The 24,460-nt window shown below is 36.3% G+C and overlaps 1 protein-coding gene across 17 annotated transcripts in view; it reads right to left on the bottom strand.

Annotated features, from left to right (window-relative positions):
- Positions 1-24,460, bottom strand: part of HDAC9 (histone deacetylase 9) — a 986,654-nt gene that overhangs the window by 417,355 nt on the left and 544,839 nt on the right. For 10 of the 17 annotated variants that reach the window (XM_027539980.1, XM_027539978.1, XM_027539975.1 and 7 more), the window contains one exon: positions 4,664-4,795. The exons of the other annotated variants lie outside the window; for them this stretch is intronic. In XM_027539980.1, the coding sequence (XP_027395781.1) occupies positions 4,664-4,795 (132 nt within the window). The remainder of the gene's footprint in view (positions 1-4,663; positions 4,796-24,460) is intronic. 17 annotated transcript variants of the gene reach the window in all.

Raw genomic sequence — 24,460 nt, forward strand, 5'->3', positions numbered from 1 at the left:
CAATTTATGACTGAGGTAGTTCACTTACTAAAATATCTAATTAATGAAATATAAACTTCCAGATCCTAGAAATATAGCTAAGAGAGGCCACTTCATCAAGCTTTGGCAAGTTATCTGTTGAGCTCTAATCAATTCCCTATTACCTTCCGCAGTTCTTTCATTTCAGCATTTTTCTAGGTGTCTCATCCTTCGTCTACTCAGCTCTGCACAAATGATCGTGATTCACGCTTCTTGGAGACTGACAACTTCTAAATGATTTCCATCAGTAATTTTTCTTTCTACCTCATGATTTTGTTATATATACTCTCCTTGCCCACATCAAAGTGAAAACATTTCTCTTCTGCTCCCTGCTCCAATACTGTCACATACACTTTCACCCATGGCCCCACCCCCGAACATCTGCTTTAAGATTTTGCTCCATCAATTATTTTGAACCTTCATGTTGTCCTTTTCCACTGGAATTGTCCCTCTAGCCTGAAAGCATGCTAGTAACCTGTAATAAGTGATGTGCTCATTCCTTTAAGAGCTGGCCATCTAGCTTAACTCATTGTGGACAGCAATTGATCTCTCAAAATACCACATTTGAACAGTTTTGACAAAACAGTTCTCATTCTCCTCATCCTTTCTACAATAAAATTCTCTACCTCCATGTTTGTTTTTCCATCTCTCTGGCTTTTCCTCCTTCAATCAATTTCTAAATGTAGGTATTCACCAAAGTTTGTAGCCTTATCCTATTTCTCTTTCCCTTGTCAAAATAATTCAAAGTTATGACACCGACTATCATCTTTAGGCAGAATCCTTGCATTCAGTTCAGTTCAGTTCAGTTGCTCAGTCGTGTCCGACTCTTTGTGACCCCATGGATCGCAGCACACCAGGCCTCCCTGCCCATCACTGCCTCCCTGCCCATCACCAACCCCCGGAGTTTACCCAAATTCATGTCTATTGAGTTGGTGATGCCATCCAACCATCTCATCCTCTGTCGTCCCCTTCTCCTTCTGCCCTCAATATTTCCTCCCATAAAAGCTATATTTCTTGTTGTTTCCTCTCAGAATTTCCAGTCTGAATCCTTTTGGAATGCTGGACATTGTTTATCTCTCTTTAATGTAAATCGAATTCAGTGTATTTTACTATTAAACGTGCCCTGCTTAACTCTGTTTATAGTCATCCTTAGATTCATTCTCATTCCCTTCCTTACTCCAAATCTAATCAATTACTGGGTCAGTTTGTTTTGTTCTTTCCAATATTTTTCATCTTCTTCTGACTACAAAGATTTCAGTTTAATCTCTCAGCCTTCATTGTCCTCTCATGGACTACAGAAAATATCTTCTAACATTTCTGAGTTGCTACAGCAGTCCTTCCAAACTTTCCTTAAACTGCTGCCAGATGGATCAGAGTGAGACAACTTTCACTATGTTCCTCTGCTCCAAAATGGAGCCTGACATTATTTCCTACTATTGCTCTTTCTGAACTCTGCACTCAGTCAAATTTAAATTGCCTACTCCCCATATGTGCCACTTTTCCATTTCAAGCTTTTTTATGTTCTTATCTCTCCACCTACTTCATCACAGGGTCAATCCCACCTCTATGTTCAAAGCCTGGCTCATATACCATCTGTCCCCTGGAAATGGGAGTGCCCAAGTCGCAGGCTATAGTTGCTTGCCCTCCCTCGGAACCCTTACAACATTCAACTTTCTATTATAAATATTTCTCTACTCAGAAGTGTATCACCAATGGAAAGAATGTGAGACTGATGACAGAATTCGATCATGCCACCTACTTACTATGGGATTTCAAGTCACTGGTATCATAAAGTTCCTAAATATATTTCGCTCACTGACTTTCAGTCTATATATCTTGCTTACATTTTGATTAATCTACTTTTTATATGTGTCTCTTTCTTATTTATTTTTCTTTTAAGAAAGAAAATGAATATTAAAAAAAAATCCATCAAGAATATGTTTCCCCTGGACCCCTAACTCTTGTCTTTCTTGTATGACTACACACTGATTTCTCATTAAAGTCCCATTCTGCATTCTGTCTTTAAAAAAAAAGAAAAAGAAAACTATTTTAAAATGTCTTGTCAATTTAAAAGTATATTATTTATATTATTTTATGTGATATTCATACAGAAGTGTTACCTTATGTATTGAATAGAAATCACTATGGCAGATACTAGAATGTAAGACGATAGATTCTACCACAGGATTCTACAAGATCACACTGGACATGGTCTGGGAGAAGAGGTAGCAACTGATTTTCTGGGAACACTGAGAAAAATCTCTAAGTAGAAGTAATATCACAACTGGGGCTTGAGGACGAGAAACTCATGAAAAGGGGGCAGTGGAGAAGGGGAGAGCAGAGAAGACATTATAGGCAAAGGAATGTGCCAGGACCTAGAATTTTAAAATAGCATGGCTTTGTAGGGGGAAGAGCAGAAGACCCTTGAATTTGAAAAAGGGGACGATGATATGTGGCTCTCATGTCAACTACCGGGAGGAGAGAGGTGGCATGGGTTTGGAAAAAAGCAAACAGCTGAACCTATGAAACAGGGAAGAGAGAGGATAGAGGTGAGACATGAACAGCAGTGGCAATTCAACTGCTATGATGCTATGGTGGTCTCTGACTGGACAGCAAAAATAATTAGTATTAAGATCCAAACAGAGCTCATCCTAATCACATGAAAGCTGACAGAGAAAGAGGATGTAGAGGTGCAGAAAACCTTGTGTCCAGTAGTTCAAATTCTCCAAAAACATTTAGACTAACTGCAACATAAAGTTATCCGTTAAAACACACCAGTTTTACATACAGTTAAAAATATCAACCAAAGCATCCATAAGTCCCACCTCACTGATCAGAAATGTGTGTCTAGTCTCTTCAAATACAAGTTTTTTTCCCTCAGTTGAAAAGGGGAGCTACTATCTCACAAAATGAGAGAAAATTATGATATTTCACAAGAACCTGAGTAGAACTCTAGCAAATCATAACCCTTATAAATGAGAATTAATTATTACTCAGTTAAGTAGTGAGCTAAATTCCACTGAAATTTGGTAAGAAAGAAAAAGTGACCATGTGGGGAAAAGTTATGATCATGAAAAAGATTAACAGGAAAATAGAAAAGAACATTGCAATAAATATATAAAACCTTAATAAGATTTTAAAGAAACAAAAAAGAAATATACATGTGTTTCTATTTTCTTTAAGTTTTTCTGTTATGAGAGAACCTACTATCTCCCATCAGAAAAATGACCTACAGGTCATTACATTAGACAATTGATATGTTCATTATTCTTTACTTTCATTAATACAGACTCACTCTACAGATTCGTTCCCACGCCCATCAAGGACTTCTATTATGAAAACTTACTTAAGATTTTCACTTAATGAAATACAAATAGGTTTACTGGGGGGAAAAGTCTGTAACTCTAAATTCATTATTGAATTGGTCTAAACTAGTGATTGTATTTGATACTGGAAAATAAACTCTAGTAAAATAATTATTTATTTAATACTTATAATGCCTTAAGAAAAAATTTTCACCAATACTTTTCCTCAGATAAACATATTAATCTGTCAGGACTGAATAGGAGACTAGACATTTTTTTTCTCCCTAGTAATCTGTCAAAATACTCCCTAATTGGTAGTCTACACTTCTCCACCTCTGCCTCCACAATCTTCATATTGTCTCCCTAAACTAGACACTATCATGACCAAAGAAGATACAGAAAAGAAACAATTTTTTAAAAAAACTTTCTAAGAATAAAATGTTATCCTAGAGAAATAATGCCAACTGACTACTTTGATATAAGCACCATTTCCCTTGAGAATGGACAAACATGGCTCTAGATTTCCATTTCTATATTGATGCAACCAAAGGAAATGGTCACATACAATGCATACCTCTAAGTAGTTACTCAAACAATAGTTGGTTTTGTTATTTTGGCTAGCCTTTTTGGTTCTTCTATCCCTATGTCTTCTCAGACCAGGTACAAATGGGACTAGAGGGCTTTGTAAGACATCAGGCTGAATTTCCTAACCTGTTCACCCCACTACTAACCAGGCAGCTAAAAAACTAAGAACTCTTCCATTTGAGACTAGTGAAAATGACAGTTTCTTTCCCTTCATAAAAGGCAATAATATATCCCCTCCTGCCACAAGTCCCAGTTCACTAGTAAACACATAATGTCATTTATGAGTTCTGTAAATTTGTTGAAAAGTGAAGGTTTTGCTGTTTCACATAGTTTAATTTTCCCAGATGTATTCTGTACATTAATGTCTGAGTACGGGGGAAGTATTCTTCTTGAACCTCCCTCTGCTCATTTCTGATCAAATTTCATTAAAAGTTATATTCTTTGGCTTGGCATTCCCAAAATGGACTGCTTGTTTCTGAAAAGATTAAGGTGAGCTCTGGCATTCCCTAGTTATGCCTATTGACATATAGTTCTGTTTTTCATTCATTTCCTGTTTAACACAGCTGGTGAATGCATGGCAAGGTTTACTGAACTACTTGTGAGTTTTCAATATAACTTCCTTTCAAGAAATGTTTCTCTTCAAAATAAATTTTAATATACAGCAGGTATATTTATTCTAAGCTAATTTTGTTTCATTCCTACTGGCAGCAGTTTTTTTTTTTTCTCCAGTGTGTATCTACCCAGTCCTCAATTACCTGTCACCTCAAACATTCGCTTCTTGAATGAAGTGACAACATTTCCATCCTTCCGCCTGAGTAAGGGGCTGCTTCTCCTCTCTGCCACTTTCTGTTTTAACCTGGACCGCACCTTCAAGTTGGGCTCAGAGGCTGGGAATTGAGACAAAGAAAATAGATAAAAATTAAAAAATGGAGAGCCAATTGCTCCTGTGTAAAAAAAAAAAATAAAGGCTCACCCTCTTCTTGGTCCCTTCTCATGTCAAATTAAAACCCAAGCATATAAATAAGGCATTGATTATAAATTAATTAAACAGACAAATGTCATAATTATTTTTATGAAATGTGTGAAATATTATTCTACATTTCTAAATGTAAAGTGAAAAGAGAGTAAAAATATGCTTTCTACCTATTATCTAGTAGAACTGGAATTGTTAATGGGAAGTTAAATGACTGAGAGTGTTTGGGTCAGAATAAGATTTATTATACTTCACTGTCAGTTCTTTTAATTCTCTCAAGGGTGAAACTCAAGAACCACTAAAAACAGTACCCTAATGTGATTTTAGAGACTCTTGGCTGACTTCTGGTAATAGGAAGACACCTCTGCAGAAAATAATTTATGTCTAATTCTGACTCCTGAAATATTTCAATGTCAGTAGTTTTTAACCTGAAATCCTGGGAAAATACACTTAGTATAATAACACAAACCAAGTAGAATCACTATGAGTAAACCTTCGTATACAGTGAATACACAGTCAGTTAGAAAGGAAGGGTGGCCAATTCTTATAGGTAAAGTTCTGAGTTAGGTTATATATTCCAAAATACAAAAGTACATTATTCATACATATGTGTTTCTTTGGTTACACTATTCTAAAGAGTGATGCTCTATAATTTATCTTCATGCATAAAGTTTTGAAGTGATTGTACTTTAGAAGAATGGAAACATTGTATTGATTCTGTAGTAGAAATCAATGATGATGGAGGCGGTGGTGATGATGATAATTAGGAAAACAATGCTTCTGAAGACAACTAACATTTATATAGTGATCACTATGTTCCACTATTGTCCTGAAATCTTTGTCAATATTAACTTCTTTAACCACAGAAAATCTAATGGGACAGAGTCTACTCACACTTTGATTGTATCAGTGAGGAAACCAAAACATGGAGATGTAAGTAACTTGCTCAAAGTCATCACAGTAAAAAGGGATGATGAAGCCAGCATCTGTACCCAGATAACCTAGCTCACGTGTAAACTTCTAACACTGAAAATACTGCTCTTCAACCTTTCTTTATGTAGCAACAGCAGAACAAATATAGAACTGATTTTCCAAAGCATTACTAATCACATATATCAGGAACAATGTTATAAGGTAGCTAGAATTCTGGAGCAGATAAAATGATTTCTTTGAAGGAATTTTATAGTTCTGCCCAACTACAGAGGATATCAAAAGTAGAATTTACAATCTTCTATTACTCATTTATTTATTTTTGATATCAAATACTTTAGTTTCCTCTTTGTTCTTCTCTCACTCACCCCTCTCTTTTTAGATCTACCTTGGATGAGAATCCTAGATTTTCTTGGAACTGGCTAAAGAAAATTAAAAAGTTAAATTGAGGGAGGGGAGGTTTACAGCTGATTTTATGCCCCCAAACATTAAAAAAGTAAAAAAAAAATGGGGACCTGGAAATATTGTAAAAGTAGAAAATGGGCAGGAGATAAGGGTAGAAATCAGGAATGAGTACAAGAAGCCCAGGGACTAGAGACCACAAAGGTCTTACTTCCTGGGCCTCCCACCTTGAAGCAAAGAAGGGTAATAGTTTGGGGGAAGGATTAAAGTTCTTGCCAGACTTTCCAGGAGTGCAGACATTCCTTAACCCACTTGATTTTAGCAAAGAAGACTGAGTCTGAATTACTAGCATCCAACATACCTGTGAATAAAGGGGAAGATGGAACTATATACTATTTCACCTAGATCCCCAGCCTCACCCCCGATACTTGGGCTTCCCTGGTGGCTCAGATGGAAAAGAATCCGCCTGCAATGCAGGAGACCCAGGTTTGATTCCTGGGTTGGGAAGATTCCCCTGGAGTAGGGAATGGCTACCCATTCCAGTATCCTTGCCTGGAAAATTCCATGGACAGAGGAGCCAGGCGGGCTACAGACCATGGGGTTGCAAAGAGTAGGACATGATTGAGTGACTAACATACACACACCCACCCCCATATCTTTATTTTTAAATGCCTTAAAAAACACCAATTTTGTCTCTGATAAGTTGTAGGTTAATATATATATTCCATTTCAAAAAAAAAAAAAATGAATCCCTATATGCTATTAATATATTGGCATCTGCTGTCATCTTGCTTATAAGCCTAGGATAAAAACCACAGATTCTTAGATCTTGATCTAGACATGACTTTATGATGAAGTCTAATGGATTCGGATGTTACAGACTGGCTCTCCAGAGGGACTAAACCAATTGATTCATCACTTCAAAGATGGAATAGAAAAGGCACCATGTTTCAGCAGGAATATGTGGAATCGGGACCACACATCCCACCTATGAGATTTTCAGTGCGATTTTAGTGCTTTCTGAGCCTGGCTCTACATTTGTGAATTCAAATGTGAAACTCTAACATCTTCCTTATTTCACAGAACTTTGGCCACAGGATTAGATACCTAAGAATAACTATGAAGATCTGGGTGAATGCCAAAGGGAAGAAAAAGGTTTCGGTTCAATTCAGTTGCTCAGTTGTGTCCAACTCTTTGCGACCCCATGGACTGCAGCACGCCAGGCTTCCCTGTCCATCACCAACTCCCAGAGCTTGCTCAAACTCACATCCATCGAGTCGGTGATATCAACCAACCATCTCATCCTCTGTTATCCCCTTGTCCTCCTACCTTCAATCTTTCCCAGCATCTGGGTCTTTTCCAATGAGTCAGTTCTTCGCATCAGGTGGCCAAAGTACTGGAGTTTCAGCTTCAACATCAGTCCTTCCAATGAATATTCAGGACTGATTTCCTTTAGGATGGACTGGTTGGATCTCCTTGCAGTCCAAGCGACTCTCAAAAGTCTTTTCCAACACCACCAATTCTTCAGTGCTCAGCTTTCTTTATAGTCCAATTCTCACATCCATACATGACCACTGCGAAAACCATAGCCTTGACTAGATGGACCTTTGTTGGCAAAGTAGTGTCTCTGCTTTTTAATGTGCCATCTAGGTAGGTCATAGCTTTTCTTCCAAGGAGCAAGCGTCTTTTAATCTCATGGCTGCAGTCACCATCTGCAGTGATTTTGGTTTAGGTCATTTTTTTAATTGCTGCTACTGCCAGGGTAGGAATGACAGAGCTGGGACTGAGCCCCAAATCCCCTGAAACCCAGTCTAGTCCTTCTTCTCCTCACACATTGCACTAGCCAGGGCGGAATATCTACAGTAAAGATGAAAATGTGACAACAGCTTGGTAAACCAGCATGTGCCACTTAAACATTCTACAGGAAACCTAGAATTCCATAAGCTTTTCAGAAAATGACTTCACAGGTCAGCAGAAAATTTTTGTTCCTATGTATCTATTTGAGAATGAGCTGGATATTCATCTTTTAAATAGCTTTCTATAGTCAACATTAAAAAAAAAAAAAGTGGACATCAGAGTAGGTATGAGAATGGGATTTTGGTTTCGCATCTATCGTCTACTATCAGTCTGCTCATTCATGAAAGTCGGCTATGAAGATACCGTTGTAGTTTATGGAGTGAAACAGATGTGCTTTAAGTGCCTGTTTATGCATTTGGTATTTGACTTTGGATGAATTACTTTATATCTTTAAATCTCAGTTTCTCATGTTAAAATGGAGATAGTTTGTTTTTCCTTCTTTTTTCCTCCATACGTCCCAATAGATTGCATTTTCCTTCTTTCTCTGAGATCACAAGACCAAATCCTGGGGTTGCATCACCCCATTCCTTTGCTAGTTGGGTCTTGTTTGGACTCAGCCTACTAGTAAGACTGGCCAGTCATGGAAGAATTAAGGAGTTCGAGATCGTATCCTATGCTCTCTCTGCTATAGCACTGCATCGCGTGGTTTAGCTTTGTCTCTTCCTGATTTCATCTCCCTCTCGAAGCCTCCGTTCCATGGTTCCAGCTTTCCCAGCACTCTAGCAGCCTTATTTCTTCTCTGTGCTTCTTCAGCACTAGGGGTGGGAATGGCTTCCTGCTGTAGCTATTTTATAGGTGCCTCAACATCTCCAAGCTGTTGTAAGCAGTCCCTTCATAAAAGCCTATGACCCGCATCATGTGGGTTCTGTTACTTGCCAAAACTCTGAGTAACACAGTTGTACATATTTTGCAAAGTTATCGTGGAGTCAAACAAAATAATATCTAGTAGAAGATAAACCAGTGGTTCTCAGCTGGCAAAGATTTTGACACCAGGGACATCTGGCAATGTCTGGAGATACTCTGATTGTCAGTATGGGGAGTTGCTACAGGAATGTAGTGGGTGGAGCCCAGGGATGTTGCTAAACATCCTACTATGCACAGGACAGCCTCACAACAAAGAATTATCTGGACCCAAATGGTATGGCCAAGTGTGAAAACTCTGGGGCAAGTAATCAGGAAATGGAAGATGTTAATAACTGTTCTACACAGAGAGAAATAAAGGGGATAATGATATCTTGGAGATTCTCAAAGAGGATGTAGGAGAGTATCAGAAGAAAAAAAGATTGTCAGAAACCAGGGAGTGCTACAGGTAGCTTAAAATAGTAAATATTTCAGTATATTTTAAATTTAGAATTTTATTTTAAAACATTCAAATCAAAGCTAGTCAACTTCCATTGGCTATGAAAATGTGCAGAAAAAGTCTGAATTCCAGTTCTCAACAGGGTAACATTTGAGACAAAATGATATATTTATCAATTGAGGACATAGGTTTGTAAAAACTAGCAATCACTGATATTCTATAAAGTACAACATAAATTTATTTTCTCAAAATATACAATCACAACTTTTCTAAGTAAAAGGCCAAGTCCATTGGTTTCAGTAAAAACTTTCGCCTGTATTTCACTTCTGATTTTGAGTCACCAGAAGTATTAGTATCTTGGTGGTGAAGGCCAAGGTTGGAATGATAAATAACCATCATTTAGTCCTCATAATGCTTTATAAACTCACTCCTAACATTTCAGAAGCCCACACACTGAACTCAGCATGACATGTACCCAGGCAGTAGAATTAATAACCTATTGTGCTGACTCAAGTTTGCAGTTAAGAGTTAATGCCATTTTCAATGCTCTGGTCTCCCCAAAGACTGAAGATTTCTATTCCAGTGACTTACTAATGGGATGAAAATCCTCAAGAGCCCAGAAAGAGATCACTAACTGGGGAGACATTTTGCTTATATTTGAATGTATTTCCTGCCTAGTTGCACTAATTGCCTTTCTATTTTTACCCAACACCTATCACTCTCTACATCTCAATTAATCACAAAAACAGAAGGCGAACTTTTAGTGTGTGTGCCCACTGAATGTATTTGTTTGCTGAGATGAAAACACTGCATGAAAAATTACCGTTATTTAAATGAAAAAATATTAAAGATGATAGAACTAAAACTTTTTTCTCTTTTTGCTTAAAAAACGAGTGAACAAAGGAAACAGAAAACATGTGAAAAATGCCTCACGAGTTAAATGTATTTGAAATCTTTTCTTCTCATATGGATCTCCCTATTTCAAAATGAACTTAGGTGTCAAAGGGTGTGAAAATAGTGAGAAAAGCATTAAAGTTAGGTAGCAGACGCAAAGGTTAAAAAATTAAGATTCTAAAGCACAGTAAGTCATAAGGTACAGACTTTTCATTTCACTAAGAGATTGATGTGCGGACTGCGTATGTGAGTGTGGGAGTGTCACTTGGCATACGTACACACATACAAACACAGAAGCTATCTTTTATTGAGGCAAACAGGTCTCTGACACAGACGGTAGACTCAGATTTCAGTGCTAACTAGTTCATGTACTAAAACCCGGCAATCCTGGGTGAGTTTTGGGATCTCCATGAGCTATTTTGTTTTCTATTGGAGATGATATATATAGATACACTATGGTGGAAGATTAAAGGGGCTGAATGAAGTTCCTAGTTCAACTGACTGGCCATCACAAAAAAGTTGGCCAATAGACAGATGTTGAATAAATGAATGTATAATTCTGTACATATATAAGACTAAGAACAAATAAAATTAAAAGATTAGCAGCTTAGCATGCATGCACAAAGACAGAAGGCTACAAGTGGTTTATTCCTTTTGCCTAGGGCAGTATTATCTATAATAACAACAAAAGTAACAGTGGTCCTTTTCTGATCTTTCACTCAGTATATTTAAAATACTTTATGTTTACTGATTGACTTTTCACATTTTCCTCACTTCTTTTATCTCCCTGTTTATAATTTCTACTCAATTTACTGTGTGTCTTAAATATACTACCATTTACTAAGAATGATTACCTACTTTGTGCATCTTGTCTTTATTCATTTTTAATCCTAATTTGTGAATATTCTTTACACCAACAGTTTAGACAAAAATTCAATAACCACATATCATGGTATAAAGAAGTTCTTAATTCTCATAAGAGAGGTGATCATAGGAGAAAAGATTTTTCATTGAGTAATGGATACTGATATTACTAATTAAAATTACTAATGATTTATCAAGATTAAGTACTAGAGTAAGAAATGCACCTTTATATTAATGAATATTGGGGATATTCAACTATTTCACCTGCACATTTAACACCACAATCATAGGTGAAATTTGGGGCTCCATTGTGAGTGTCACATCCCTTCTCTGACATTGTCTATTCTTTGCAGGACTAGATATCTGTCAGCTTATCCACCTAGCCCCTCCTCTCCCCAGATTTCACCTGCTATTTCCCACCCGGAGGCCTATCTTGGCATTTCTGTATTATAACATTCTGTCACTTGGAACCAAGCAGACATCATCTATCACTCATTCACTCTATTTGGAATGTCCTTTCTGAAGATTAGCTTTCCTGGACTAGTTCCTGCCCAAATCATTTCTCTCTTTTATGCTAACACTGTAGCATGCCTAGTCACATGTGAACTGTTCAATCAAACAGTCATTACAATTATGAACTGACACTCTGGGGACATGTGTAAATTCTCTAAAGTTGATCTAAAAATATAGGTTACTCTAATTAAAAAATTTTATAATTAGACCAAGCCTACGGATTTTTAAAATTAGCATTCAGAACAAAAGAGTATATCTAACACAACTTATGATTTTTGAGGGGCTTCGATAACATGAATGTTTAATGTTATGAATCAGATTTTATGCATTTTGATATCAAGGGACAAAATTTCTAGTCTAACTCTTTTTAAGTACAACCAGTTAATGACATATATTTCATATGTAAAAGTTTTTTTAAAAATCATTTATTGGGAAATTTTAGCTTTTAATAGCTAGCCACATTTATGGCAATATATAAATGCAATTTCCTGGAAAAACCATAATAGTATTCAGAAATACTAATGTAGACATCCATTCATCCTCTTATTGACAACATATCAATTATGACACTATTTGTTCAAAGAGAATTATTCTTTTTCAAAAAGTACACTGGTAAATATTAATCAATTTATAGTGTATTTATTTTATAATGACATCTATTGCTTTCTTCTAATTTTGTGAATCATACATACATCTCAAAATTTCATACATGTTTGAAATTTTTGGAAATGGGACGCATTTTGTAAATGGGAAATGAGTATACCCTACTATAATGTTTCTTTTGTGTTGTATATATAAAAGTATTTGAAAATGAGATCCTGTTTCTTCACTTAATGCATTATGAATTTTTCTCCAGTAATTATATAGTCTTTAAAATGACCCAGAGGGATGGTACAGGGAGGGAGGAGGGAAGAGGGTTCAGGATGGGGAACACGTGTATACCTGTGGTGGATTCATGTTGATATATGGCAAAACCAATAAAATATTGTAAAGTTAAATAATAAAATAAAATTAAAAAAAATAAAATGATTATTTATTCTGCTTTCATTTAAAATTTTATCATGAATCTTTTCCAACTATATAGTCTTCTAAAAATACATTATGAGGATATGCCATGTATTACTTAGCCACCTATACATGTGAGTGTGCACCATTTTATTTAAGCCTTTGATAACATTGGTCACTTAGGTGATCTACAATGTTTTACTTTCAAAGACAGAACAGTGGGACACATCACTGTGAAGCCATGTGTATATTTCTGAGTATTTCCTCCCATCAATGGAAATATTCTTAGGTTCCTCACATATGAAAACAACAATGACATGTTCTTATGATTAGGGGGAAAAAATGAATCACCATAAAGGGCAAGGAGTATTAGAGAGACCCGGGAAGCAGGTCTCAGAGAGGTATGTGAGAACAATATGGAGGTTGAGCTTCCCTGGTGGCTCAGATGGTAAAGAATCTGCCCATAATGCGGGAGAACCAGGTTGGATCCCTGGGTCAGGAAGATCTCCTGCAGAAGAGAATGGCTACCAATTCCAGTATTCCTGCCTGGAGAATTCCAGGTACTGAGGAGGCTGTTGGGCTACAGTCCATGGGGTCACAAGGAGTCAGACACAACTGAGCAACTAACACTTTCACTTTTCACTTTTTCTGGGAAACAGAAACGCAGCCTAGAACAGAAGGGTTATTAGCTCTTGCTGGCATTCTCCCTTAGCATCTCTGAATGCTTCAACTCCTGAGCCAGAGCAGGCACCTCTAAAGCTGAAAGCCCACGACAGAGCCCTGAGCTTCCTCAATCCAAGAGCAGCACTTTGTGTTGAACCCTGTTTCCTTTTCCTCGCAGTTTTCTCCACAGTGCCTGATGCTCAGCTGGCTTAGGCAGCACCCTGAAAAACTCTACTGAGTGACGGAATACACAAATTGCTTACTCAGTGCTGGGGTTTGTTTTTGTGCTTAATACTAGGACAGAAGAACAAATAATTATTTCAAAAAATGTTATGACATTTAAAGCACAAATTACCATTTTTAACAGATAAAATATTTTAATCAAATACTGTGATTCTGGATAGAAACAAATAATAAGTGATTAGATAATTCATCACTTTTATAGTTAAATTCAACATTCTGTTCAGTTGGTTTCATTGTTTATTTAGTTAAGAGTTATTAAATAATACTGAGAACCAAAGTTGCAAAGTTCTGTGAGGAGTGGGAACATATCTAGCTATGTTTCCACTGTTTATTCAGCACTTATACAGTGTCTACTACATAGGTCAAATTCATTAGTTATTTACTGAACGAATGAATCAATGAATGGGAAAAGGGGTGTGGTTAAGTGCTGAGGCAACTTCTCAAAGATAGACTAGAGAGATTTTTCCTACTGGGCATTCATGGCCTAGCAAGAACAAATAACACACTAAATGTGATCACTGCCACATGACAGGTGTAAGAGGAGCCTTGGAGCTGGGAGGCAGGGATTCCTTTCCCTGGAGGGTAAGTCCTGGGGACTGAGGGAGATTCTGACAGGTAGAGGTGAGAGGGAAGCTCAGTTCCAGGCAGAGGAAGCAACCCTGTCCAGGGGAAGATATTGGCAAATTCAAGGGATGGAGATTAAATACACTAGCCAGGTTGGGGGGGAGGGGAGGAGGAAGCGATACTAAATGAAGATAAGGCTTCAAAAATAAATGTCAAGCAGAATTTAGCTAAATTAGGCAATTATACCAACATAACTCAAAATGCTAACAGAGGTTATTCAATCTGTATCTTTATACTCCCTCTTATGTTGGCTTTCTTCTTAGCATGTAGACATGCTAAGATCTTTCCCATTCAAATAAAAATAAGCCCCCCTGAGATACAGATATTATTAGCTACTCTCTGCATTTATACTTTAATTCACAGTAAAGTTTTTTTTTTTTTTTTTTAAAGTAGCCTTACACTTGCCGCCACCATTTTCTAACTTCAAGCCACTGCAATATGGCTCTAACTCTCACTGTTTCACTGAAATTACTCTACCACACATACCACTTGGGACAGCAAATGCATTAATTAATTTTGTGTCTTTTCTCAGCACTGAACAATGACATAGACTCATGGTGTGTCTTTATAGTTGTTGAACGAAAAAAAGAAACGTTCCCATATATTCAAGCATGAAAGGAAACTTAGAGTAAAAGACTGGGTTTCAAATGTTGTTGAGAAGAGAACTAGCTGAACTTCAGCTTTTCTAATTTGTAAGAATTTCTTGATGTTGAACTTCATGGCAAGAGGCCTTATAGATCAGCTGTGGAATGCCAGAGGAATTTCATTTGTCTGGCAAGCATCAAAAATACCATGTTTGGAGTCAAGGAAATCCACATCACATACAAAATACCTTTCTATGTTAATTCCCTTATATGCTTTATTTTTTCAAATGTAAGATATTTTATTTACGTAAAAGCAGAAATAAAATTTGAAAATCTGCATTCTGAAAATAAAGCAAAATTTTGAATTATCACTTCAATAAAACAAACTAGACTAGGGGCAAGTCCTCTTGAGTTCTAAAATTTCATACTTAAAATTCAAAATTAATTACTTATGCTATTAATCTTCTTTCAGTAATAAACTAATTAGTTTAGTTAGAAGCTTGTCACAACTAGAGGAAAGCTCACACAGCACACCCCCCCTCCCCCCCCAAAAAAAAACAATAGAAGACTCAGCACTGCCCTAAATAAATAAACACATAATTAAAAAATAATACATCTAGTATAGGAGACAAATAAAACTGTGAAGTATGCAGTGTAATATTTCATGCATATTTCATAGTTTTATTTATCTCCTATAGATCTGCACTGGGGTGACCCTATATTTGATGGGAGCACATGGTAGAACAGCACATAATTCTTTCCAGAAACTCTGACAGTCAGGATTGTATGGTTGGAAAACTAATACCAATCTTCTGATAACTATTTGAGTATCACCATAAATCTAAACTTTATTGTACACATTTGTGCTATCAGCATGAACTTACCTTGTTTATACTCATAAGAGTCTGGAGCTATTTTCCAGTCTTGACTGTGATGATAACTATGTGACTTGGGTCAAGTTTTATTATTATCCAATGTCTCTGTGCCTCAATTTTCCTGCCTGAAAATATGGACAATAATATCCATTCTTCTGACTTTAAAGAGTTCAAGAGTATGATTAAAATAGTAAACAGAGTAAATCACCATCACATTTTAGATGCTGTACAACCTACTTTCTTCAAATATATGACTTTGAAATTTTTGTCTCTGATGTTTATCTGAAAATGTTTAGCTCACTCCCATAAAACTGTAACATCATTCTCTAGCTTTTATTTCATTTGTTTACTTCATTTTCTTCTGACTTGTCCAGTTATAACCATGTAAAAGCAGTCACCCAAAGGACCTGTACTCTGAAAACTCTAAGACAGTAATGAAAGAAATTGGAGACAACACTAATGGAAAGATATATGATGCTCTTGGATTGGAAGAATCAATACTGTGAAAATGACTATTTAACCAAAGCAATCTACAGACTCAATGCAATTCCTACCAAATTACCTATGGCATTTTTCACAGAACTAGAATAAGAAATCTTAAAATTTGCACAGTGACACAAAAGACCCTAAATAGCCAAAGTAATTTTGAGAAAGAAAAACAGAGCTGAAAGAATCAGGCTCCCTAACTTCATACTATACTACAAAATTCCAGTCTTGAAACTAGTATGGTACTAGGAAAAAAAATAGAAATATGGATCAATGAAATAGGATAGGAAGTCCAGAAATAAAGTCACACACCTATGGTGAATCAATCTATGACAAAGAATGCAAGACTATACAATGGAGGAAAGACAATCTTTTCAAAAAATGGTGCTGGGAAAACTGGATGTGTAAATATGTAAAAAATGAATTTAGAACACAAAATAAACTCAAAATGGATTAAGACCTAAATGTAAGACTGTTGCTGCTGCTGCTAAGTCACTTAGTCATGTCTGACTCTGTGAGGCCACATAGATGACAGCCCACCAGGCTCCGCCATCCCTGGGATTCTCCAGGCAAGAACAGTGGAGTGGGTTGCCATTTCCTTCTCCAATGCATTAAAGTGAAAAGTGAAAATGAAGTTGCTCAGTCATGTCCAACCCTCAGCAACCCCATGGACTGCAGCCTGCCAGGCGCCTCCATCCATGGGATTTTCCAGGCAAGAGTACTGGAGTGGGATGCCATTGCCTTCTGCGAAACCTAAGACTGGATATCATCAAATTCTTAGAGGAAAACACAGGCAGAACACTCTCTGAAAATAAATCACAACAGCATCTTTGTCAATTGGTCTCCCAGAGTAATAGAAATAAAAACAAAAATAAACCAAGGAGACCTAATTAAACTCAAAAGCTTTTACACAGCAAAGGAAACCATAAGTAAAACAGACAAACAAAAAAGACAGCCCACAGAACAGGAGAAAATATTTGCAAATGATGCAACCAACAAGCAGCTCATGTAGCTCAATATCATAAAAACAAACAGTGCAATCAAAAAAATGGGCAGAAGACCTAAATAGACATTTCTCCAAAGAAGACATACAGACGGCTGAGAGGCCCATGAAAAGATGCCCAACACCGCTAATTATTAGAGAAATGCAAATCAAAACTGCCACGAGATAACACCTTATACCAGTCAAAATGGCCATCAACAAAAAATCTACAAACAATAAATGCTGGAGTTGTGTCAGGCAGAATAATGTTCCCAGGGCAAAGAAGTCTATGTCCTACTCCCCAGAATTTGTGACTGTCACATTACAAGGTAAAAAGATATTAAGGTTGCAAATGGATTTAAGATTGCTAATCAGCAGGTTTAAAGATGAGATTATCCTGGATTTTTCAGGTGGGCTAATATAACTGTGGTATTGGAGAAGACTCTTGAGAGTCCCTTGGACTGCAAGGAGATCCAACCAGTTCATTCTAAAGGAGATCAGTCCTGGGTGTTCTTTGGAACAACTGATGCGAAAGCTAAAACTCCAGAACTTTGGCCACCTCATGTGAAGAGTTGACTCATTGGGAAAGACTCTGATGCTGGGAGGGATTGGGGGCAGGAGGAGAAGAGGACGACAGAGGATGAGATGGCGGGATGGCATCACCGACTCGATGGACGTGAGTTTGAGTGAACTCTGGGAGTTGGTGACGGACAGGGAGGCCTGGCGTGCTGCGCTTCATGGGGTCGCAAAGAGTCAGACATGACTGAGCGACTGAACTGAACTGAATATAATCACAAGGGTTCTCTGAAAATATGGAAAAGGCAGAAGTATGAGAGCGATACACTGCAACAAAGACCAATTAGTCATTGATGGGTTTGAAGATGGAGAGGGGGCCAGAAGCCAGAGAGTGTGTGCAACCTCCAGAAACTGGAAAAAGCAAGGAGACAGACTTGCTCCAAGTATAGTAAGATAATAAATATGTGTTGTTTTAAGTAACTAAGTTTGTGCTAATTTATTATAGGAGCCATAAGAAGTCAATAGAGCAGTCTAAAGGATCCCAAACCTGGCACTGCTTTGGAAGTCTGAATATTCTAAAATACTGGTTCTGACTAGATCAGATTTCACTGTGCTATACATATATATATATATATATGTGATATATATATAGTTTGTTTGTTTTAGGTAAGAAAGTAGAATATTAAAGAAAACTATTAATGATATATGCCCATCATTTAGCAGAAATACCAAGAAAATAATTTGCTTAAAATTAATATTTAACACTGTATCAGATATCATTTTTATACAAAGGTAAGATTTTAATTAATATATTTACTTATTTGTAAAATAATCCAACAAAGAAAGTAAAAGAGAAAAATGTAACTTATTTCTTTAAAATTTTTCTGTTAATTTCCGTAAGGGTGTAAGTTAAGGATCATTTATTTTAACCCCCAAATGCTGAGTACTTTGTATATTCTAAATAGCTTCAAAAGCAATCAATTTCCAAAACTCATTCAAGTGGGAACATTTTATTTTTTTTAAGGCAGATTCCTTTTGAGATATTAAGTTATTAAGCTCAATAACAACTGTATAAAGCCCATTGCTAAGAACAATTTCCCCTTTTGGTGCAATGTAAATAATAGAAGGGGGGAAAACAGTTTAAATCTCTAATTAGTCACTTTCAAAATGTACTTAATTAAAACATTTTTTACTTTTATATATGATCTTTATGGTAAGAGATACCATTCTACTCTCCTACAACTTAATCAGCTAAATATAAAATGTAACCTTCCATCTGGTAAATCAATTTAACAGACATAATTGTGCCCTACCATAACTCAATAAGACACTGAGGAAAACCATTGAAATGCTATTTCCTTTTCTTTAGAAGAGAATTATGTACAATTTCAGCATGCTTTGCATTTCTAAAAGTTAAAGTCAACAGGGAGGTATCACTCTCCTTTACATGAGTTTCCCATGAGAAAATCAAAAGCAAAGTTAAAGCTTGTGCTGTTATTCATGAAACACTCCTTAATACTAACTTGGCTTTAACCAGAATATATTATTTGGCAGCTAAAACCTTTAATTAGAGTTGTGGTTTGAGCAGATTTTCACTGAATTTATGTTCTATAAGCACTCAAAGAACAGCACTGTTTTTCTAACCAGGAGATTCGAATTCAGGTCGTTTAAATGTTGTACCTGAGCTACAGGTGGAAAAAAAGAGAATGTTGCTCTGATTCTCATTTTATTGACTTTAATTATGATTCAACATTTCTGAACAAGTACTAACAACAAATAGACAAGAAAGAGAATGAGATGCTCCTAACAAAAATATCTTGAGCATTTGCTGTGTGCAAGGCTGTATATACTAGATACTATGAAAAGAAAGAATACTTATCAGAAAAGATGATTCCTACACTAAAAAAGAGAAAGAACTGGTGGGGGAAAGCTTTTAACTCACAGATGGATTGGACAACAGGAGAGAGAAGATGATGGAGCCAAAGTGGAAAACAAAAGTCAAACCTACATAATTAGGGGAGAGGATAGCAGAATTGAGAAAAATCAGGGTGATAAGCAAGTTTTGAGGTGAAGGATGTTGTTCAGTCGCTCAGCTGTGTCCAATTCTTTGTGATCCCATGGACTGCAGCAGGCCAGGCTTCCGTGTCCTTCACTATCTCCCGGAGATTGCTCAAACTCATGTCCATTGAGTTGATGATGCCATCCAACCATCTCATCCTCTGTTGCCCCTTCTCCTCCTGCCCTCAATGTTTCCCAGCACCAGGGAAAGTGAGTCAGCTCTTCTCATTAGATGGCCAAAGTATTGGAGCTTCAGCTTCAGCATCACTTCTTCCAATGAATATTCAGAGTTGATTTCCCTTAGTATTGACTGGTTTGATCTCCTTGCTGTCCAAGGGACTCTCAACAGAGTCTTCTTCAGCACCACAGTTGGAAAGAATCCATTCTTCGGCACTAAACCTTCTTTACGGTTCAACTCTCACATCCATACATGACTACTGGAAAAACCACAGTTTTGATTATATGTGGAAGATGGGAGGTCAACTTTTAAACCTGGTTCAGTTCAGTTCAGTTCAGTCACTCAGTTGTGTCCGACTCTTTGGCTGGTAGGTTAAACTAACTGCAGCACATCTTGGAAATGTCAGCCTGGAATCCACTAAAGGGTTCAGAGTTACAGATGTGGGTTTAGATCACAAATGAAAGAACTTAAAAAAAATGTCAAGATGGCTTTGATCAGTCTGTTCACTGAAGGAATGAGAAAGCTGGGGTAAGCTCTACCATCAGAGATACTTATTGATTAGAATGAATAGGAACTAGAATTAAAGCCTTTAGGGGAGTGATGGTAATTAAAGCATGGGGAAATTAAAACAATGGAACAACATGCAGAGAAGAGTCAACTGGACTATAGAAATCCCAAGTTTTCTGGCATTAAGATACGAAGGATATAGTTATGAAAATAGAGAGAGTCCAGATGAACGGAAGTACAGCATATAAAATTAACATTTAAAGGAGGAACAGTTGGTCAGTGAGGCTTAAAGTCACAAAAAATAAAAAGGAAACCTGAGAAAAATCCATTTACTTGGAGATTTATAATCATTGGTGTTCTTTAAGAATACTGATACAGAAGTGAAAGTGAAGTGAAAGTGAAAATCACTCAGGCATATCTGACTCTTTAGGACCCTATGGACTATACAGCCCATGGAATTCTTCAGACCAGAATACTGGAGTGGGTAGCCTTTCCCTTCTCCAGGGAATCTTCCCAACCCAGGGATCGAACCCAGGTCTACCCGCATTGCAGGTGGATTCTTTACCAGCTGAGCCACAAGGGAAGCCCGATACAGAAGAGAAATAGAGCTGAATCAGACGATATATTCATTTCTATAATATCATAGCCTAAGAGAATAACTAATAATATCATTATTCTGACCTTATTTACATAGATGATGAAATAAGTTCAAATTTTGACAACAAAAGAAGGATGGAAAAAACAAGAATAATTTATTTAAATTTTTACTTTTTTTAAAAAATCATTTTTTAGACAAAGGACTAATTTTGAGTGTTGGAACATTATAGAAAGGGCTTGTTAATCAGAAGACAGAAGATGCTTGCCTTAGGGGGATAATCACTAAGTCTCTTGGCTCCTTGAAAGCAACCACAGTCTCATAATCAGAGAGTCTCATATCAGTGCTCTCATAATCAGAGCAGTTTTTGGCCCAGAATCAGCGCCGAATAAGTTGCTTTCTTCTCTCACCTCATTCAGAAAAACTGAAAGGGACACCTTTAAAAACTACCTTTTCTTTGGAACATATAAATTAGAAGATGGCTATTGAAACTGAGAATGACAAAATACAAGAACTGATCTTCCCAGTATTCTGCATCCTTTGCAATCTTCTTACTGTGATGTAGCAGAAAAGCAGACTATATTCAGTGTCAGAGGAAGATGTCTCCCGGACCATCCACTTCAATCACTAAATTCCTATTCAACTCTACCCATCTTTAATTTCCTTCTAATGATACATTTAGCATACACTAACCTTTTAAACTATATGTTTTAATATAATTTCTACCAACAAGTTTCAAAATGACTTCCTTCCTATCAACCTAAAATTTCAACCTTTAATACTGAGATTTTTTTTAAATTCAAAAGTTCACTGTAATCATAAATTTCCTGATTTTTTATCTTTTACATTTTCCTTAATAGAGAAGAAACCTTAATAATCATGGTCTTGCCTCATGTGGCAATATCTCCTTTCCTTTCTCTGATGGAGTATTTTCCTATGTTCGCACGTCATTCAATGCTAGGATTAACCCTACTGATGCTGAATTGTATAATTCACTTAGTTATTTCTATCCAAATGAAAGGTAAGATGATGTTTCCAATACCTATCACTGAAATAACCAAAATGTCATTGCTCTTCTTACCTTCTTAGTAGAGCTCTTCATCTTTGAATTCCCTACCTCCTTAACTTTTTCCTACCCTGCAGCTCTCCCTGAGGCTTCCCCCTAATTCACTAAACATTCATAGTCATATCCTCCCTCCCTCTCTGCTTCTTCTCTGCTTCTGTCTATCAAACACACACACACACACACACACACACACACACACATATAAACCTTTTTCTTCTAAAGGGGTCCAAATTTCAAAATCTTACTAAGTTTTCTAGTAAGTGATCCAAGAAAACTCCAACTTTCAATCAGTGAACTTTAATTTCATTTCGTATGTTATATTCCGACCTCAATATAATAATAAAAAAAATTCATCAATTTTCTTCTCAAGCCAGAAGGAATGACCTTCCACAACATTTTTACACTGATTGTCTTTATCATCCTTTCCGTCTCCAGTGAACTCTACAGTGCTTGCTAATACCTACATATTTTGGTGTCAGAAAGACTGGAATTAGAATTCTACCTTTGTTGTTTCCTTGCTCTGTGAACTTGGATACATTTATAAGCTGAGTTGTATTTTTTACAAAAGTTAGTTGACTAACCTCTGTGCTTTTATTCTCTCCTTTTATTCAGATCAGCACACACTAGCCAACACACATCTCTCTCTAAAGGTTTTATTGTTTCATGTTAATCTCACACATAAAAATGTATTGCACTGACTTCTTGGCTCCTCTTCTTCCCCTGTGCTTCAAGGGACAGTGAATTACTGCCAAGTGTGTCTCACATGGGCTTCCAGGCTCTGGCACGACACGATTAGCAGAAGTCTGTCTATGTGCTGTCTAAAATAGATATTCCACCTTAAGATGCTCACTCCTCAGAGCTATGCCTTTTCTGTTTTTCCCTAAATCTCCACCTAAACATTGTTGAGGTTATATTGTGGAACCATCTCTGCACTAAGGTTTCCCTATCTGCTTCTAAAACTCTATAAATACCTTTAGTAACATTAAACACATCATGATCTTAATGATATATATTCAGTATAATGAAATATTTTGGAGAATAAAATTGCTAATGATTATAAAACAAACACATAAACAAACATGTCTTCCATTTGTATTTATCCTATGTGTTTTCACAAATAGTCCAGTTATCTTAAAGGTAGAAAACAGTTTAACTTATCATCTGAATCAAAAGAAGCATAATAATGAGCTGTAAAAGAAATGGAGAAAACATTTCTAGAGTTTTTTAAGTATTAATTTTATACATTTACAAATTATAAAATCTTTGAATTTCACAATTCATCCTTAGAACATCTCTTTTATAACATTTGTCCACTCAAGAAACATCATATATGCCCATTCTTTCAGGTTTTTTCCCCCAATTCTGCCAAAATGGCTATGCAATCTTGTAACTTATTTATGTTATGCCACTGTTAAAGGAATTTTAAGATGCTTTCAAGAAATGGTATACATTAAACTGGCTATTGAAAAAAATAATGTCACCTAGGATAGGCTAATGTCCAGGGAAACAGACATTTTCATTCACTTCAGTTAGCAGTGAGAAGTTAAACAATTCACATTGAGTAGATAGAGTCTGAATCACAACACATACTGCTAGAAATCTACCCTGTAGAGTTAATAAGCTATTTGTCAAAAGAAGAACTTGTATAACATTTACTTCAAAATTATTTTAAATAGCAATACTGGAAATACTTTAAATGTCCAACATTAGAGGACTGTATATAAAATATAGTATAGTTGTATAATAAATTGTAATTATTTACCAACTAAACTGACATTGGAAACTCACACTTGAAATTAAAAGACATCAAAAAGGAATGTTATGGTGCCAACATAGAAATTACAGTTGCTTCTATTTCAGTGCTTTGTATTATATTTCTAAAATTAATATAGATTTCTTTGCAATAACAAGTAAAGTGTTTATTATAATAAGTCAAATACACAAGTAAGGAAAATCTCTGCATAGGATAAGGATAGCAATTTCAACTGAACAAACTGAATAGCTTAGATTCTGATAGAGAAAAAGGAGAAATACAAAGAATATATAGTTGCAGTAAGTACATTAATTATTCAAGAAAGACAAACATGATCCTGGTAATAGACCCAAAAGAAAGTTATTATGCACATACATGTATATGCAATGGTAATGGAAAACATAATGGATGTCTTTTACACATACATGTATATGTAGGGAAAACCACTAGACCATTCAGGTATGACCTAAATCAAATTCCTTACGATTATACAGTGGAAGTGAAAAATAGATTGAAGGGATTAGATCTGATAGACAGAGTACCTGAAGAACTATGGACGGAGGTTTGTGACATTGTACAGGAGGTAGTGATCAAGACCATCCCCAAGAAAAAGAAATGCAAAATGGTTGTCTGAGAAGCCTTACAAATAGCTGAGAAAAGAAGAGAAGCTAAAGACAAAGGAGA

This window comes from Bos indicus x Bos taurus, chromosome 4 (assembly GCF_003369695.1).
Source record: "Bos indicus x Bos taurus breed Angus x Brahman F1 hybrid chromosome 4, Bos_hybrid_MaternalHap_v2.0, whole genome shotgun sequence".
In the NCBI taxonomy this organism is placed as follows: Eukaryota; Metazoa; Chordata; class Mammalia; order Artiodactyla; family Bovidae; genus Bos; species Bos indicus x Bos taurus.